The 20,606-nt window shown below is 37.9% G+C and overlaps 1 protein-coding gene across 6 annotated transcripts in view; it reads left to right on the forward strand.

The window, feature by feature from the left end:
* The window catches only part of FAM107B (family with sequence similarity 107 member B), a 313,216-nt gene extending 295,134 nt beyond the window's left edge, over positions 1-18,082 (forward strand). For all 6 annotated transcript variants that reach the window (XM_027838744.1, XM_027838749.1, XM_027838746.1 and 3 more), the window contains 2 exons: positions 13,621-13,774; positions 15,628-18,082. In XM_027838744.1, the coding sequence (XP_027694545.1) occupies positions 13,621-13,774; positions 15,628-15,744 (271 nt within the window). In that variant the 3' untranslated portion in view covers positions 15,745-18,082. The remainder of the gene's footprint in view (positions 1-13,620; positions 13,775-15,627) is intronic.
* Positions 18,083-20,606: the final 2,524 nt, after the last annotated feature.

Genomic DNA, 20,606 nt, shown 5'->3' on the forward strand with positions numbered 1-20,606 from the left:
TGTGTGTGTGTGTGTGTGTGTGTGTGTGTGTGTGTGTGTGTGTGTTTTCTCCCAGTTCTTTCTTTGGGTAAAGGAAGATCCTAGGTATCTGGGTTAAAGTCCTGCTTCTGCTGTTCTTTGGAGTCTCTGGGAGCTTCCTGCCAAAGCTCTAAAGTCCCAGTTCATTCCACCTGTGGTCAGAGTTAACTCAAACTGTCCCACATTTGCTCCTGACTCACCACATTGGATTTAATGGTAAATTCTATGTGCTGAAGTTCAAAGATACCAAAGGAACATGAATACACATTTATGTACATTTTTATACATACTCAATATATGATTTCATCCTATTGTAATCTTCAGTATTCTTACAAACACTCTCCTTATCTTGTAACACCTCTCTCTGAAATCATACTGGTGATTTGTTTTACAGGTGCTACTACTGTCACTGATCAGTTTTTCAGTTATTCTAGGATCCTCTTCTGACCCTGAAGATTTTAAATGTTAGGACAAAAGGTTTTAATTGGGGAATCCTAAAGGATGAAGGAGAGATATATAAACCTCATAAAGATGTGTGAAAACTCAAATAGGGAGTTTCTTTTAGAGATGTGAGGTACTTTCCCACCATAAAAAAATTATGATTTCCTCTTCTGTATTTCATAAGAGGTTAAGAAATCGGCATATAAACCTATTGCCCAAGATTTTTGGGCTCTGTAGGTGGGTGGGTAGTGAGGTTTGTTTGCCAAAGAACTGTTAATTTTACATTTAAGAAAGCTGTTATAAAATGCGTGGATATAGGCCCATAATTTATGCTAGTTTAGGAAAATAAATAATTTTAAGCTGTTTAAATATAAGCCATTTATGGGCCACATTTTTCTTTTTTATTTCTTTTCTTTTTTGGCCATAAATGAGATGAGGTTGTTTGTTTGGTTTTTTGTTTTTATTTTGTTTTTAATTTCTCAGATGCTTAACATAGTACTTTGCACAGCAAGTATGTCTTGGTCTGACTCAGGCCAGTCTCCTAGTACTTTGATAAAAGAATAAAATGAGACACTTGTAAGCTGTCAACAGTTATTGACAAAAGAAGATTTACTTAGGCATTATAGATGATGGATATTGTACAAGGACAGGCATTGAGTACACATTGAGTCCATTCACTTGATTTAACCCTTGCCTGATGGGGCCTGCCTTTCCTTCATGATATACCAGTCAAACTTTGCTGATCTCCTTCCCACTCCTTTTCCCTCTCCCTCCCGCTCTTCTGCTTTGTATTCGGGAGATAGCCAGCAAAGTCTGGAGGAATGGCTCGCAACCTTTTAAGGGAAAACTAGAGTGAAAATTTGCCTGCATGGGAGGATGAGTTAAAATACTGTTTTTACCACAAGATGTTTAATAAATGCTTTTTCTTATTGGTGTATTTTGTATTGTCTAATGCTAATATGCTTTTGTATTTTGAGAGAAGATACTATGAGGTAGACATGACATATGCTTTATGAATTATATAGAGCTATACACATATAGACTCCTCTAGTCATAAATCATATAGAAAAATTACAGATATCTGACTAGTCCTAAAGAATAGTGATCTGGGTTTACCTATAGAGAAATTTCTAGTGGGGTGTTCAGGGATCTGTTCTTGGCCTTATTCAGTTAAATTTTTTAGTCAGTACGTTGGAAGATAGTTTAGGTGTTATGGTTGCCAACCCTGGGTGAGAGGTGTAGATAGGTGATACCATCTATGGCCAAATCAGACTCCAAACAGATTTCAGCAGGCTAGAATGGCAGGCTGAAGCTAACACATTGAGATTTAATAGGGATAAATGTAAAACCCTGTGCTTGAATTTAAGAAAAATCAACTGCATAAGTACAGGATGGAGGAACATGAAGCTAGAAAGTAATTCTCATGCAAAAGACCTCTGGGTTCTTCCATGAACTGCAAGATCAATATGAGTGAGCAAATGTGACAAGGCAGTTAAAACACTAATGTGACCTGAGACTACATTAAAAGGAATATAATATCAGAGTGAAGGAAGTGATAGTCCTGTTTATGTTGTTGTGGTCAGACCACATCTAGAGCATTATGTCCAGCTCAGGGTACCATATTTTAGGAAGGACTGTTGACAGATTGAAGCAAAACTAGATTAGGGCAATGGTGAAAGGATTAAAAATCATTCCGGAGGACAAAACTTTTTTGATTTTGTACCTGTTAGTAAAACATTATTTCCATTTTCACCTGATCAATAAAAAGTGAGCATGTGTCCCCCATCTGTGCATATTTACTTATTTATAAATTACATACTTGTACTCATGTACTACTATATTAATTGTGTATGTTTTAAAACTTCAACAAAGATAGAAGTTAAGAAAGGATGAGATAAAGATGAATAGTGTTTGTTTTTGAAGCAATAGAGAACCACAGGTGTTTACTGAGTAGGGCAGTAACACCATCAGAGCTTTACTTGAGGAATGTCACTTCGGCATCTGTGTACAGGTCAGATTAGAATGGGGAAAGACTTGCAGCAGGGAGGCCAAGTAGAAGGCTTTTGGGAAAGTCCAGGTGAGAGTTGATAAGGGGCTGATCTAGGGTAGTGGCTGTGTGAGGGAAAACGGGTCAAATGGGAGAGATGTGGAGGTAGAAGTGATAAGAGCTGGCAGTTGTTGAGTATATGGATGTGAGATGAAGGGGAAATGAGAAGTGAAAGGTGAGCTGGGAAACTAGAAAAATGACGATACCCTGCATAGTAATAGGGAAGTTTTGAAAAGGATTGATTTGGGGGGGAGGAAAGATGATATAATAATAACTGAGGTCCATATTATAATCCTTCCATGCCTGTCATTCTTTATGAATCACTCTGTCTCGCCCAAAATGAGAATGGGAAAGGTGGGGCTCTTATTCACCAGTCTCGGCTCCAGATCATGCCCTTCAAGGTGTGGCCACTGCAGCCCTGGAGTGATGGGGGAAGGATGCAGATTCTCCCAGTGCTCTCTGTGTAGTAACTTCCCTAAGTTATAAGTTCCCGAAGGGGATGATTTTAAGTTCAGAAGGCCCCAGGGAAGTTGGCATAGCAGAGGGAAGGGCCAAGTGCTAGGTTATAAGGGTAGTAGTTCTGGTAGAGAGAAGTTCCACTGTTGGCTATTGATTAGTTATAATACTGAGGGCACAATGTGATATTCCCACCCTCTCTTTGATGAATCACACATACATTGGGGCCAGGCCATGGTTCCCAAGATACTTTTAAATATGTGATAATGCATTTAATGGCACAAACCATATTCAATAGGGCTTTCCTAGTTAATCTGCATCAGAGCCCCATCCCATTCTTCTCTTGAGAATGCCATCTCTTGGGATCAGGCCATGGTCCCCTAGGAACCCCCTTCTGGAGACCATTGCCATATGGGAATCAGAGGATGCTTAACCTGGAGAAGAAAAAACTTGACAGGGGGTGGGATGGGGAGGGCAGTGAAGATTAGGACATGATATATCTTTTTTTTTTTTTTTTTTTTAAAGTAAGGCAATTGGGGTTAAGTGACTTGCCCAGAGTCATACAGCTAGGAAGTATTATGTGTCTGAGGCCAGACTTAAACTCAGGTCCTCCTGACTCCAGGGCCAGTGCTCTATCCACTGTGCCACCTAGCTGCCCCTAATAATATCATCTTTTTTTTTTTTTTTTTGGCTAGGCAATCGGGGTTAAATGACTTGCCCAGGGTCACACAGCTAATAAGTGTCAAGTGTCTGAGGCTGAATTTGAACTCGGGTCCCCCTGACCCCAGGGCTTGTGCTTTATCCACTGTGCCACCTAGCTGCCCCCAGGACATGGTATTTCTGTCTTAAAATATCTGAAGGGTCTTTATGTAGAAGAAGGGTTAGACTTGTTTTGCTGGATTTTATAGGGCAAATCTAGAATGAAAGAGAGATTGAGATTGTGAATCAGTATATCAAAACTTTTTGACAATTAAAGTCCAAAGATGTAAACTTCTGCCTTCTAAGACTAAAACAAGGAGTTTCCCAGTCACTGTAGGTCTTAAAATAGAGACTGGATGATTATTTTTCAGGGAGGTTATAGAAGGAATGCATAATTTGATTAGAAATTGGACTAGGTGACCTGTGAGGACCCTCACAACTGCAAAATTCTATGATTTTTAATCAAATCAAATTTGTATGTTTAAGTTCTGTTAAGTTCTTGTAGCTGAATGCCTGATATTCAGTAGTGGAGATACTGATTTGAAGTGGTAGTAACCTCCTCTTGCATATAACCTTTTCCAACTGAAGACGAGGTTTTGAATGCCATTAGGCTCCTCTCCTGTGGCAAAGCGCCTGGTGCTGATTCTATTCCAGCTGAGATTTACAAGGTGGGGGGTCCATTGCTCATATAAAAGCTGACTGAAATTTTCCAGGTTATATGGCAAGAGGTTATCCCCTCAGGAATTCAAGGATGCCTCCGTTGTCCATCTCTGTAGGTAAAGGAAATAGATTGTCCTGTGACAATCATGGACTGGTGGAGGGGTGGGGTCTCTCTCTTAGTCATTGCTGGTAAGATTCTTGCCAGAGTTCTCCTTAAAAGGCTGATCCTTCACTTGGAAGATAGTCATCTACCTGCAAGCCAGTGTGATTTCAGAAAAGGCTGAGGGAACAGTCAGTAGGTATTTGCTGTCCAGCAGCTACAGGAGAAATGCCAGCAGCAGAACAGAGGTCTATACACGATGTTCATCAATCTGACCAATGCCTATGATACTGTCAGTCATGAGGGCTTGTAAAAAAAAATGTCAAAACTTGGTTGTCCAGAGAAGTTGATCAGTATTGTATGTTAATTTCATGATGAAATGCTTGCCTGGGTTCTGGATAATGGATGATGCTCTTACACTTTTCCAGTCAACTGGAGTGAAGTAAGGCTGTGTACTTGCTCCTGTGTTCTCAGCAATATTGTCAGACACCTTCAGTGAGGATGAACACGACATCTAGGTCAGCTGCCACACAAATGGGAAGTTATTTAACTTGAAAAGGCTATAAAGTGGAGGAAGAGTTGGTGAATGCTTTTTTGTTCACGTATCATTGTGGACTCAGTGCATCCTGTGAAGCTGAGATGCAACAAAGTACAGATCGATTCTCTGCCACTTGTGCTAATTTTGGCCTAACAGTTAACACCAAGAAAACAAGGTTCTTCACTAGCCAGTGCTATACCATCCATACATGGAACCATCAATTACAGTAAATGGAGAATTTTTGAATACTGTGCCTCAGTTCACTTATCTTGGCAGTGTACTTTCCAGAAATGTACACATAGATGATGAGGCTGATAGACACATTACCAGATTTAGTTCAGTGTTTGGGAGGCTCCAAAGGAAGGTATGGGAAAGAAGATTTATTAGACTGCCTGCCAAACTGAAGGTCCACAGAGCCATTGTGTGGATCTCATTGTTGTATGCTTGTGAAACCTGGACAATATACCAGTGCTGTGCCAGGAAACTGAACTGCTTCCATTCGAATTGTCTCTAGGAAGATTCTGAAGATCACCTGGTAAGGTAAGGTGCCAGACACTGAGGTCCTTTCTCAAACTGATTTGCAAGCATTCAAACTCTGCTGCAGAGAGTGCAACTCAGATGGATTGGCCACATTGTTTGAATGACAAACTTTCATTTGCTCACATTTGCTCATATAAAGGTCAGAAGAAGCTATATAAGGACATTCTTGGAATAGAATGTGTGACATGAGAGATGCTCAGCATGGCATGCCTGCCTCAAAGAAGGTGCTGTGCTCTATGAGTGAAACAGAATAGCAATAGCTCAAAAGAAAGGTGAGATGCAAATTTAAAAGCATCTCCTCTCCAAATGTTGAGAGCCTTCCGAGCTTGTATTGGTTTGATCAGTCACAGTCAGACACACTGTAACTTGACTCCAACATAGTGATGTCATTTTGGTTCTCTTCCAGAACAAAGGACCACAACAACCAACCAACATGCTTACCTGAAAACTATTCAGATTAATGGAATATAGTTTTTAAAACAGTTAAACAACTCGAACTTATAATTTTTAAATGCATAATGGTGTGTTTAATGGCACAAACCACAAGTTTCAGGGCTTTCCTAGTCCCATCTGAGCAGTTCTCTTCTTCAGAATTATGTTGAATGGAATCCCTTTTGAACATAAATATTCCATTTCCTTTTGACTTAGACTCAGAAGTTTTAGAATAAATATAATTTATATTTATGCAGTACTTTAAGGTTTGAAAAGTACTTTATATCCATTTTCTTATTTGTAACAAAACAAGCCTATGAGGTAGTAACTATAGGTATTATTATCCTTGTTTTACAGATAAGGAAACAAAGTCTGGGTGGTGCTGAGTGAATTGTTTAGAATCCTATATCTAGCAGTTGTCTGAGGTGGGACTTAACTTGAAAATCTGAGATTTGGATTCAGCTACCAGAATTATTTGTCTTTAAAACTGCAAGAAAGATATCAGTTTCTAAAAAGTCTAACAGGATTATGGAGGCAATCTTACTAATCCTTAGGTTTCTCTTGCTAGTAGTCCTAGCTCACACTGAAAAGAAAAAAAAAAGTAGAATCACTTAAAGTTGACATAAATCAAGGCAAAAACAGAATAATGATGATGATGATGATGATGATGATGATGATAATAGCTAACATTTGTATAGTGCTTACTGTGTGCCAGGTACTATGCTAAGCACTTTACAATTATTATCTCGTTTGATCCTCATAATAACCCTTCAATATGGTTGCTATTAGTAGCCCTATTTTGTAGATAAGGAAGCTGCCACAGAGGTTAAGTAACTAGTCCAGAATCACATAATTAGTGCATGTCTGAGGCCAGATTTGAATTCAGGTCTTCTTGACTCCAGGCCCAGTGCTTTATCCGCTGTGCCCCCTAGATAGCTTTGAAAAATCAAACACAAATGGACACAGCCAGTGTTCTTTGAGAGAGGTATCAAATTATCACCCATCTTCCAAAAGCACTTAGAGCCAGGCTGTTTACAAGTATGAATGTACACAGAAAATCACACAAATGAAAGTTTACTCCTAAGTATATACACCTTTTGTATGATAAGCCTAATCTCTAAAACTTGCTCTTGCATCTGCCTCTTCCTTCCCACCTTTGCTTCTGTCTCTAGTTTACTTATCACTCACTAGCTTGACTCCTGTTTCTCAAAACTGTTGAAAGGGTGCAAATATTTCCCCATTCCTTATATGTCATTACCTGGTAGTTCCTAATAGGGTTTTTTGTTTTGTTTTGTTTTGTTTTTGCCTGGGTCTGACTGATGCCAATTTGGCTGAAAGTCATAGAATTATAGGATTTAGTGCTGGAAGAGACCAAGGAGATAAGATAATTCAGTCCAGGGTACTCATTTTATAGATAAGAAAACAGACCCAGAGAGAGGGAGTGACATTACTAGTAATTTATTTCAGAATCTTGACCCGTTCAGCCAAACTGGTTCCTCTTGTCTAAAAATTACCTGGTTGTCCTTGTTTTCATTATTTTGTGGAGTTTTCAGGTTCTTCGTCTGAGTAAGAAGGGTGTTTCTCTCCTCTCTTCAAAACTCAGATGGTTTCTAGAAACTATGTTCCTTAAGGTAGTTATTAATAAACTTAGATATCATAGCATCTGCTGATAGTAAGCAGTCTCAATTTTATGTGATTATTAAACTCAGGGAAGTCATATTTGATGTTAAAGGTATACTAGTTTGTTGTATCTTCTAAGTCCCAGCCAAGTTTTGGATCAATTCGTTGAATTTGTGATCTGGTTACAGTTTAATGTGGGTCAGGAGACTATGTCCTTCGTCTGGTTCATAATGGGCAATCTGTCAGACAGAATGTTTTCAGTGGAATACTAGATAGGCAGGTTTCCAGAGGCTTCCTCTCCCAAAGAACACTGGCTGTGTCCATTTGTGTTTTGTTTTTCAGAGACTTCTAGGGGGCACAGTGGATAGAGCACTGGGCCTGCAGTTGGGAAGACCTGAGTTCAAATCTAGCCTCAGACATGCACTAACTGTGTGACTCTGGACTAGTCACTTAACCTCTGTTGGCAGCAGTTTCCTTATCTACAAAATAGGGATAATAATAGCATCCACATTGAAGGGTTATGACGATCAAATGAGATAATATCCAGAGATGATTGTGTGTGTGTGTAAAATAGAGGGTTCAGTATTTAACTGACTCTGAAAAACTTGTATCTGTGTACTTTTTTTCCATTTTGGAAAAGTATTAGCATTTTTTAGCAGAGGAAAAAAATAGTGAGAATGATTTGATTTAGCACATGTAGATTGTTCATCCACTAGTTTAATGTTCTGGAGACATTTTTTCCTATGAGTGAACTGAATGGCATGTATAAAAGTGACATGACATATATTTGGCCATCTATACTTCCAAAAAGCATTTTTCAGTATGTAACAGGTAAATTCTTTTTGTCTTTAAGTATATATATTATGATCAACTGTAAATGACTTAGCTGTTCTCCACAATACAGTGATCCAAGACCACTCTGAAGGACTTGTGAAAAAATGCTATCCATCCTCAGAGAAAGAACTGATGGAGTCTGGATACAGATTGAAGGATACTTTTTTTTTTTTAAAACTTTCTTTATTTTTCTTGTTTTCTTCTGTAACATGAGTAATATGGAAATATATTTTGTGTGACTACACAAAATGTGTAACCTATATCAAATTGCTTGCCTTCTCAACGAGGGGATGGGAACAGAGGGAGAGAGTTTGGAACTCAAAATTTTAAAAACGGTTGTTAAAACTTGTTTTATGTGTAATTGGGGAGAATAAAATACTAAATAGCAGAAAGTATATATTTATATGTATATATTATCATCATCATAGTAATCATCTTTTAGAACTGGAAGGAAGCAAGCTCTAATTTTCACACTGGTATGTATATATACCTGAAAAAGGTTTCATAGGTATTTTATATCAAAACCAGAAAATAATATCTAACTTGATGGATGAAAATTGATAAGCAATGCAGGACAGAAGCATTTACTCTTGTATCCAAGCATATTATATGTCAGTACTTAAGGGGTTATTATGCCACTTTATTAATGTGGTTATTTTCTCTGTTTCTATTGATTATCCATTTATCTACTCATTCATGCCCTTTGAGATTCAAGCCCATATTGTCTTAATGGATTTTTTACCCAATGTGGAGTCCGTACAAATTGGAACAACCATACCATTTTGCACAGTTGCAAATCAAATCAGCAAAATCAAAGATTAAGAAATCTCCATTAAAGAACTGAACATCTCTTAATATCTTAAGCCTAGAAGAAGTCAGACTAGGGCAAGAATATTGGAAATTGAATGTCTTTCACAGTCAGAAATAAGGGTACTTTGGGTTAATATTAAAGTTCTACATCATCAATAGGCACCCTGTTATCCTTTTGAAGGAGCTGAGAATTGTTCCAAACTTTTAACAAAATCAGTATGAAGTTAGGCAATAAGAATTTTTTAATTGTTATACTCTTTGTCCAAGTGGTCACACTATTTAAGGATTATAGATAGGACAGCACTGTTTTTTCCCCCATAGCAGAAACCTTGAGACAAACTAGATTTCTAGAGTTTGGGACATGACTAAACAAATTAAGTCACTATATTGGACCACAAAAAATAATTAAAATGAAGAATTTGAAGAAATATGGGAAGATACACAAAAAGTGATGTATAAATAAAGCAGAACCAAAAGAAATCAGTCTTGATTGTAGTGAGACAACAATCACAGCAATAAATGGCTTTGTAGACACAAAAAGGATAAAGTTAGCATTGTGTTAAAGCCAATAATACATGTATTAAGAGCTAGAATTATCAGAAAATAATCAAAAGTTTATAGACAAAATATACAAACATTCAGTGTTTTGTTTCTTTTCCATGCTCATTTTACCTTGCTTATGCTCTTATTTATATATGTGAATTACCTGTATTTGTCTATGGAAGTTAAAAGAAAATTTACATTAATTTATACTATTAATAAAATTTACCATAATACATATTAAAGTATGCATCCACTGAAGTTCTTTTGTGTATATTTGATGATGACCTTTGAAAGAAGCTTCCTTGCCTGTAGCCTCTGTGCTCAGTCCTCTATTCCATCTTGGCTATTTTCTTTCTGCCCTGAATTATTCAAGGACCGTGGAAGAGTTGCCTTCAGAAAAAAGGCTTGAAGCTATTTAATTTTCTGAAATGAATATACTGCCACCACAATTTCCAGCATCTAGAATCACACTGAATTTATTATTTTTTTACATTTTCAGTTGTTTCTGAAGCAACTGGTATAGCTATTTGTTTTCCTATGTTGGCTCCTTTCATACTTGGATAATAGCAGTACTAATGATTGCCTTTTACCTATACTTTAAGAAAACATTTATTTATTTATTTATTTATTAAAACTTTTTTCCCCTTAACTTTAATTTTCAGAAATATTGCTTTTCCTTCCCCCACCCAGCAATCCATACCCTTGTTAAAGTAATCTAAGAAGGATGGATTTTCCTTCATTTTGCCAAGGCCATAGTTTATAAACTCGCAGGCTCTCTGATTTCCAGAATCAAAATGCAGATCTTTAGACTTTTCCTCTGCATGCACAGAAAATTAAAAGCAATTCATTGTAATAAAATATTAATTAAAATCTTACAACTTTTAGTATATTTCAAATATTGTATGAGCACCATTTTTCTGAGCATTTTGTTAATAAATATTTTATATTACTTTTGCTATTACATAAAAACTTTAAGCAGAAATTGAATACTACATAATATTTAAACTTCCTATATGGAGGAGAATGTCAACTTTGTGGATCCCTGGGTCTATTTAATGGATAAATTTGATAATTGTAGAAGTATATTAGTCTAGTAGAATAGGAAAATGAACCCTAAATTTTAAATAATGCAGGCAGTTAAATTCCTTAGCTCTAAAAATTTGAAGTAGTTAGTAATATCACTAATTATATTACTATATTATTAATTATAAACCCAGTCATTAAGTTGGGGTACTTACTAAAAATAATTTGGCAGTCATTTCATAAATTTTAAAAATAATATTACTATACTTTGATCTGTCAGCACTTTGATCCATAAAATATAGGCAGCCTATGTTGAGGTGACTGAGCCATAAAAAAACTTTAAAGCATGAACCTATGATTCCTTTACTTTTTTCCCTTTTTTAAATGAGCAAGATACTATGGACATGTGATCAACACGTATTTCAGTTATCAAGACTAATGATATTGTTTGATGCCCATACCGGGATCACTCCATTTTTGTTACCTGATTTTTAATAAACTACCCTTCATCCTTGGAATTTTACACTAGTTTATAAGTTGATGATGCTACACATAAGCAATACTTAGAAATACTACAGGAGGCCTTTCCTGATTTTTTTTTTTTTTTGGCTGTTGGGGTTAAGTGACTTGCCCAGGGTCACACAGCTATTACGTGTCAAGTGTTTGGTCTGAGGCCAGATTTGAACTCAGGTCCTCCTGACTTCAGGGCCGGTGCTCTATACACTACGCCACCTAGCTGCCCTTCCTGATTTTTAATACCCTACCCCCACCCAAGTTATGTGTATTTCCTAAAATTACTTTGTATGACTTAGTTATAGTGTTTAATGTTGAAGGCAAAGACTATTTCATTTTTGTCTTTCTGTGCCTGAGACAGTGCCTTGTGTGTAGGTATTTAATATGTTTTGTTGACTTGAATTAAATCGAAGACTGAAAAGGAGTACAGGGAACAAACTTAGGGTTTCAGTGAGTCACTGGGAGATGTGTCCATTTCATATAGGAAGAAAATGAGTGATAAATGAACATGCTACACTGTATTCTTTGATAGTGGATTTCTGTTTCTAATTTTGTCTTAATGATTATATACATTCCTCTCCTACCTGCATTTTTATGGATTTTCTTGATTTTTGAGGGTATGTGTATTTTTAAGCTTCTACCGGGGTGGGGAACCTGTGGCCTCAAAGCCACATATGGCCCTCTAGGTCCTCAAGTGCAGCACTTTGACTGAATCCAATCTCCACAGAACAAATCCCCTTAATAAAAGGATTTGTTCTCTAAAACTTGGACTCAGTCAAAAGGCCTCATCGGAGGACCTAGTGGGCCATATGTGGCCTTGAGGCCACAGGTTCCCCACCCCTGTAAAACAATTAAGACAACCTATTTCCCCCCATAAGAAAATGATTACTTAACTTCTATACTAAAGCTTAGAGGTTTGAGACTGACCAATCCTGTTATTTTTTCCTACCAGATGCCCCTGAATTTTTCTCTCATTTTATTTTTAGTCATGTCATTTAATATTTTCTAAAGCTGTGTAGTATGGTGTAGTATAAGGATTTAGTGTCAAAGGATTCTAGATTTGAATCTTGGCTCTGCTACACTCACTAATTGTGTTACTTTGGACAAAATTCTTTCCTCATCTATAAAGTGAAGGTGTTTTTATCATCACTGAAGCTGCTTCCAGCTCTAAATCCTTGTTCCTATGAAAAGAGCACACAAGGAAGAGATAGAAGATCTAGACTCAACTCCCTGCTCTGGCACTTTATGACTTTAGGCAAATCATTTAACTTCACTGATCTTTTGTTTCCTCATTTGGGAAAGGAAGGAAGTGGGTCACACTAGGTCCTCTGAACCTTTTTTGTGCCATGGACCCCCTTGGCAAGGTTGGGAAGACTGTGGGCCCCTTCTCAGAATGTTTGTAAATGGATAAAATTAAACAGACAGAATTACAAAAGAAACCAATCATTATATTGAAATTCATTTATCTGATTACTTTTAGAGTTCATTGACCAGAGGTTAAGAACTTTTGCAATAAATAATATCTAAGTTCTATCTGGCTCTGAGTTGGTTTTGTGCAGTCATAAGGGAGAGGTGCTGATCCTTCCTAGGCTCCCACCTTGTGAATCAATTTTGCTGAGCTAAAGAAAGGTATTATTAGTTGACAGGTGAGCACCATAGGATTTTAGAGCTGGAAAGATCTCAAAAGATAATCTAATCTAGACCAGAGTTTTTTTTTTTTTAGGCATTTGGGGTTAAGTGACTTGCCCAGGGTCACACAGCTAGTAAGTGAAAAGTGTTTGATCTGAGATCGCATTTGAACTCAGGTCCTCCTGACTTGAGGGCTGATGCTCTGTCCAGTGCACCACCTAGCTGCCCCTAGACCAGAGATTCTTAAACTGGTGTCTGTGAACCATCAAGGAGGTTCATGAATAGATTTCAAGTAGTCTTTGGACTTGGTTGGGGGAACTGTTAAATTTTTATCTCAACATTATTAGTTTCCTTTGTAATTCTCTATATTTATGAATTTTAAAACATTTTTTCTGAGAAGGGGTGCGTAGGCTTCACCAGACTGCTGAGGGCGGTCCATGACACAAAAATTGTTCAGAACCCTGATCTAAACCAACTAATTCATTTTGCAAATGAAGAAACTGAAGCCTGGAGGAAAGGTCAAGGTCACACAAGGAGTGAATGGCAGAGATAGGACTTGCACCCATATCTTCTGGTTATTCACCAATTGGGTTGGAATGTCAGGCTTTCTCACCACTGTACTCCTCTGGCACTGCCGTGGATGGCTTTGGTTAACTGTGGATCTTTAAAAAAAAAAATGGTGTTCTTATTAAACTCGAAATGTATTTGCCTTTGAAGGGGTCTTGCACCTCAGAATAAACCAGAGCTACAGAAAGTGATGGAGAAGAGAAAACGAGACCAAGTGATAAAGCAGCAGAAGGAAGAGGAAGCCCAAAAAAAGAAATCTGATTTAGAGATAGAACTACTGAAACGGCAGCAAAAGTTGGAGCAGGTGAGTGGGCAGTGGTGGGATGCAAATAGTGTCTGCTTGGTGAGACAGAAGAAAATTGGAGCTCAGCTGACAAACATACAAGAGCTCTGGAATAGAAGAAATATGTTCGGTTAAGGAAATGAGTGGAGTGAAACTCAGTGAAGTAAAGAAAAGGCCTGTGATGTAGGAACAAGAATATGGAATCAGAGATAGAAGTGAGGGGGAAGTCATCAAGGGTATTCTTGGAAAACACCAGAAGCAAGAGGGTGGCTGTGGGACAAAGGTACAAGAGAAGACTCTTTTTGGAAATTATTTCTGAATTTGCCATTAGTTTGGGAAAATACATCTCACAAGTCAAGGCTCAGTCTTCTCAGATAGGACACTAGACATTTACATAGAGAAACAACGTGGTGTAGTAGTGGACGGAGGTGTCTAGCCTGGGAGTCAGGAAGACCTGAGTTCACATTCAGTCTTACTCACATTCTGACTCAAGGCCCCAGGCAGTTTTTTTTAAGACCAAGTTACCAATCTTTGTTGGTGGGGTGAGTTTCCTTGTATGGAGTTTCCCAACACTAAAGAATCATAGGTTCCAGATAAAAATATCACCAGTGACAATATAAACATACAGCTGCTTTGGCTTTGGACAAAATAACATACATCTACAGACAGTATATATAAATACATTCACAGTTTTCGCTTGACTGTAAATTTGTATTATGCAAATTTGACCTTACATAAAGAATTCTGAAAGAAATCCACATTCCCAAAAAACACCTACATTAACTTTACAGTACTATGCTCTCTCTCCACTCCTGCCAAAAGGTTGGTTCTCTGTTGCCTCCCACCCCTCCACCAAAAAACAAAAACAAACCTCCCAGAATGGACATTGCTGCCACTGGGTGGGGGCTTGGCTTGAGACCTCCAGAGCTGAGAGAAGAGACCTTTGCCCTGCTTCATCCACCCACCCTCATGTCTGACTTCCATTTGTCTGAGCTTGGGTACTGAGTATCTGTCCCTAGCCCGTGTGTTGCCCATCCTCTCCTGTCTTTGTCCTTGTCTGGCCCCAGGTGTCTGCGGGCCTCCCCCCCCGCATGTTTTTCTGCTTGGTTCTGGCCAGGCCCCTATGTGGCTGACCCTGACCTCTGTGTGTTCCTCTTCTTTCTCTCACTTCTCTGTCCCCAATCCCCATGTGTCCTTGCTTGGCCCCCTTCCTACCTCCCTCCCATTTTCCACATCCCGTTGCATTACATACAAATCACTTTAGACTGCAAAATGATTCACTTACAAGGACTGTCCATAGTACTTTTTATTTGCTAAACATTTTCCCTCATAATTATATTGGAAGAGAGAAAGCAATTATTTTTTACAAATGAAGGCACTACAGGCTCAGAGAGAGATTAAATGGTTTGACCAGGGAAATAAGATCAATAAATGGCAGAACCAGAGGCGGGTCAGTCTTGTGGCCTCTAGGACTCTTTCCCCTACATCTCTCTTTGCCTGGTATGTTTTTGTTCTGGGAAGGATGAATGAGGAAAGCTTTTTTTTTTTTTTTTTGGCAGTAAACTGGGATTTCAAACAATTTGGTTCATGGATAATTCTCTATTGTGTTTTTTTTTTTAACTAGCAGTTTGAGGGAGAATGTGTGTGTTCATCTGGATGCGCATATACATATTAGTTATTACTGGTCAGTAGTATTACTTGATCTCTAAAATGGGGTCATAGTTGTTTCTTTTCATCTTGGTAAAGTAGAGGATAGTGCGAGAAAAGTTGGAGTTTGATGGGTGGTGGGTAGTGACTGATGGAAAGGGATGAGTGTTCTGAAAAACTTGTTGCTCTAAATATCATATTTTTTCTATTTGTGACTCTCATTTAAGCTTGAACTTGAGAAGCAGAAGATTCAAGAGGAGCAGGAAAATGCCCCAGAATTTGTGAAGGTGAAAGGAAACCTGAGAAGAACAGGCCAAGAAATGGCGGAAGTCCAGGATTCTTAGGCATACACTGTGCAGAAACTTGCTGGACTCTAGCCCCTTGCTGCAGAGAGGATGTTCCTGTAGGATCATCTCCAGCGCTGCTTCCTCTTGAGCCAATAGTAGCATGGAGAGACATCTGTTTTTGAGAAAAAGCCAGCCAGCAGAAGTTTTAATTTTTAAAAGGGGTTATTTTGTTTATCATTTTTTCTTGAATCTGGGGGGGATAAATTGACTATGATAGCTGCAGTTCAGATTCGCCAAATGAAATATGTTGACCAGCAGATAAGCAGCTTATTGTTGGTATAACAGACTTGTCTTCAGAGACTCAAAAGAAAGGATGAGGACACTGGAGTATCTTAAGTGTTGCACTACTTGGTTTCTTCCAACCTAACTGTAGTGGGGACATAGTACTTTTATTTTTTCTTCTTTTAAAAAATATTATTTTTCTAACTCTTGGTTATCTTTTAAAGAATTCAGCTTACACAAAAATGTGCTTATCTGTTACTTTTCGTGACTGTGACTCTGGTTTGGAAAGCCTGAAAATCTTAGCATGGGTTAAATCTTAACACCTAAGTGTGGAAAAAAATGTTCATTTGTATTGAATGGTCAGCACAGGTTGTATCTTAGTTGACCTGAAATTATAGGATTAGGAAGCAGTGAAGAAGTTTTAAAATCTCAACTCTGAATCCACTTTTAGTAAAACCATAATACATAGATTATGTAGGAATTTTTTTCCTTTTTTTAGTCATTTCTATTTTTGAGCAGCAGTATATTATTTGGTTAACATTCCAACCCAAAGAAGGGTATTTGACATTTTCCCTGATGGTTTGATGGCATAGTTGTCCCTCTCAGTATTTTCTTTTTTTGTTTTTTCCAGCTCGTTTGTTTAGGCAAAATGTTGGGAGTCTGTAGACCCAAGTTCAGTGTTATAAGTAGAGGTCAAGATCCTTTAATTACTTTGGTCTTCTCTTAGCCACATGGGGAGAATCCTAAGTGGGAGCTCTGTAGCAAGATATTTTAGCTTAATGTGATGCAAGTATGAACTGGTCTCAAGGAGACTTACTTTAGAAGATTTTCTTGCATTTGTACATTTTGAATGTTAGAAATGAAGCTTTGGAAAATTTTTGATTAATGATCACACATGCCTTTACTGTTTTTTTTTTCCTGTGAAGGCAGCATATTACCACTGTCTCAGTAATAATGACTACTAAATTCCCTCTCAGGAAAAGCCAATATTAGGGGAGAGACTTGCTAAGATTCTTCTTGCTAGCCAGAGTACTATTGAGAAGTAAATTCCCAGTTGTAAACAATAGCTAAATATTTATGCAAATGTATTTTCTATCTTGCATGTGCAGGAGTGCCTCCCATTTTGGATGAAAATTGGGAAAAGTGTAGTTTCAATATTGTTCTCTGTCTCGGATGTAGAGCCAGTGACTTCTTTGGGCAAGACACTATTTTTGCCTGACTTTATGTAAAGTTCAACCTCGAAGCCATCTGAGGGCTTTGAAAACTATAATGGCAGTTGGCATCATTGGGGGATTTTGTAGGACCAGATTTCAAATCCTCAAGTGAGCAGCATAGCACAAATATGTAAAGTTACAACGTAAAGATAGAGAACATGTTATAGGAAATTATATTTGAAATAGATTATCCAGTTCATCAGTGAGGATTATTGCTACAGAATACAAATGTGATTATCAGGCAGAAATGTTATTTTATCCTATTAGTTTTGTCTTTGTAAAATGAAATGGTGATGGCTGAGATTTTCCTCCCATTTCTCTACTCCTTTTGAGAAGAAGTATGGTGATGGATCATCTCAAAAGTACATTTCCAATTTCACATTGACTAGGATTTCTTCCTTTTGTGTGTCGGGTTGATGGAGTGATTTATAATACCAGGATTTAGGATAAGTCCACAACTCTCTTACTCAGCAAGATCTTAGATCTTTAGATTCCTACATTGGTGGTAAATATCTTGAGCTATTCAAATTGAAGAGATACCCATCTGCTTTGCTTGCTCAGCACAGCCCTTTAAAAGGATCATGCTATCCCTTGTCATCCCATCATAGTCTGCTTGAAGCTGCTTCTTCTCTGGTGGTGGGGAGGAGTAACAGTGGATTGGCATTTTCCTCCCAGACTCACTAGCTGGTGTGCTGAGTGGTTTTCAGCCTAATAGACAAAATGCTTCAAAACAGTCCTGTAAATATAGTGTGAAAGTAGGGTTTGTTGTTACAAAACAAGTAGAATATATAGTTAGAGTTCATCTTAGGATCCTGATAGGCCCAGCCTATAAATCTGAGTTAAAACATGGCAAGCAAAATCTCCCTTAAAATAAAAAAAGCTATACAACTTGGTTAGAATTTGTAGAAGTCTTCTGAGCAGTTCTGTTTATTGAGCCACTTTCTAATTTTGCAATGGTCTAATGTTTTATTTTAACTGTCTTTCTGTCCTCTTATTTGAAAATTTTGTTGTCTCCCACTTTGATAGCATGGTAACAAATTCGTGTTGCTTTCTAAGCTACACTATGACTTTATTCTTCTATTCTAAAAAACTTTGACTTGTTTGAGTGTATATAATATATATAAAGGGAGCCTTAACGGGTTTGTTTTCATAATTTCATAATTTAATATTTTTTGTATTTGCTCTTATATAATTGTTTTTAACTGAAAGTATTACAGAAATGAGGGTGGAATTCTTAGAACCAAAGTTATGCTTAATAAAAATCTACTACATGCTTGAACTATACAACTGTGTCTGTCACATAGAAAAAGATGGTTTGAACTTAAAAGGTAATTCTGTTCAGGTTGTGGATTAAGTTTGTTTTATAATACATTCTTCGGGCAGCTAGGTGGCACAGTGGATAGAACACTGAGCCTGATGTCAGGAAGACTGATCCTCCTGAGTTCAGATCTGGCCTCAGACACTTAGTAGCTGTGGGACCGTGGGCAAATCACTTAACCCTATTTGCCTCAGTTTCATCATCATCAAATGAGCTGGAGGAGGAAATGGCAAACCGCACCAGTGTCTTTGCCAAGAAAATCCCAAATAGGGTCATGAAGAGCCAGACACAACTGAAAATGAGTGGACAACAACATTCTTCATGTTTGCTTCCACCACCTCCAATTCTTTACCCTCTCCCTGCTCTCAAATTAGGCATTTAGGCTGAGCTGTTGTTCCATGCCTTCAGGTCCTTTCTAGGTGACTGATGAGCTATATGGCATCATGCTTCACCCAGGGTATTGAGGATTTCAGTTATTTGGGCAGGACAATAAAAGTGCTTTTGAGGATTGGGGTTGAGGGAATAGGAAAGATCTTTTAATGTCTCTGAGGTCACTGTGAAGACACCTGCATTATCTGCCTTGCTAATGGCTTGTTTATTGCCACAGGATTATTATGAAAATCAAGGGAAATATACATGTGAAAATGCTTTGTAAGCTATAGCACATTTCACAAATCTAAGGTGATGTGACTACAAGTAAGAGACTGATTATGTCTTTTTTCAGGAATATCCCCATTTCATTCATAGGACATGATGTAGCTGTAGTTTTCTAGGGTGGGGATAATGTCTACAGACTTGGCAAATTTACCCTTGAGTCAGTTACATTTTAGTGCCTTAAAATACAAAGGTTTCATAGTTCTGAAATGGTAAAATTTTAAAAATTTGATCCGAAAGGTGTTTTAGAAAGTTTCCAAGAATTTTTTTTTTGTTGTTGACAGACTTCCTAAAAACATTTGATGTGACTTGATGGAGGTGAGTCTAAGGACATAGGAATGAAGAATTTAGAATCTAGTATGCACCCTCTGTTCCATCCAACTTGGATTATTAGTAGTTCCCCTGAAACCAATAGGCCATCCTTCTTGCCTCTGCATATTCTTGCTATCTTTCACAACTTGCAGTGGAAAGAACCTTGGCTCTGGCATCAGAGGATGAGGGTTCCAGTCCCACCTGTGATGCTGACTTATGTTACCTTGGGCAGCCAATCAATAAACATCAAGTACCTGCTGTGTCCTATTTGGGGTCCCTCCTAGCTTTGATCTCAGCTTTTCAGAATCCTCTTTCCTCAAGGTTCAATCCAGGTGCCACCTCATCTATGAAGCTAGTCACTCTGAAAGCGTATTTTCTCCAGATGAGAGTATTCTCACCTCCACTCAAATTTCCTTAGAGCAATTAAGATTTCACATGGGATCATAGATTTAGAGCTGGAAGGGACTTCAGAAGCCATTGAATACAACTCCCTCCTTTTACATCTTGTACACAGAGGTTAAGTGACTTCCCCAGGCCACACAGCTTGTAAATGTGTGAGGCAGGATTCAAACCCAAGTCCTCCTGACAGTAGTAGTCTAATGCCCTATCTACTCTACTAGATGGAAACACAGGGCCTATCACACTACCAGGTGGGGCAGAACCAGATTTAAGATGTAATCGGGAAATATTTAACCAAACAATTAAAAACAACATAAAATAATTCCAAATTTAAGCCTAGTCAGCATGCGGGCTGCAGGGATCCTTGTACATAGATCAGCAGCTTTATCCTTTATACCTTCTGCCTCCTTCCAGCTCCTGTCTCCTTCTATTCCAGGACCCTTTAGCTTGTATTTAGGAATGTGCTGGTAAATGTTTATTTAGAAACTGGCTCTCCAGAAAAAAAAAATGCCTTGGACACACTTAAGTTTTATCTGCATTGTTCACATTTTTTCCATCACTTTTTTAGGATTAGAAAATCAATAAAACAAGCCCTGATTTGTATCATTTGAAGATTTGAGGTGTAAATGTTCACACTGAATATTTAACAATCCTGAATATGTCATTTCTCTGTGCAGAGTATAAATTCATTCTGGATGGGGACTGGCAATTTTTTTACTCTTCTACCCCCAGCAGGAAGC

The sequence above is a fragment of the Vombatus ursinus genome, unplaced genomic scaffold, assembly GCF_900497805.2.
Source record: "Vombatus ursinus unplaced genomic scaffold, bare-nosed wombat genome assembly UNPS02014830.1, whole genome shotgun sequence".
NCBI lineage: Eukaryota > Metazoa > Chordata > Mammalia > Diprotodontia > Vombatidae > Vombatus > Vombatus ursinus.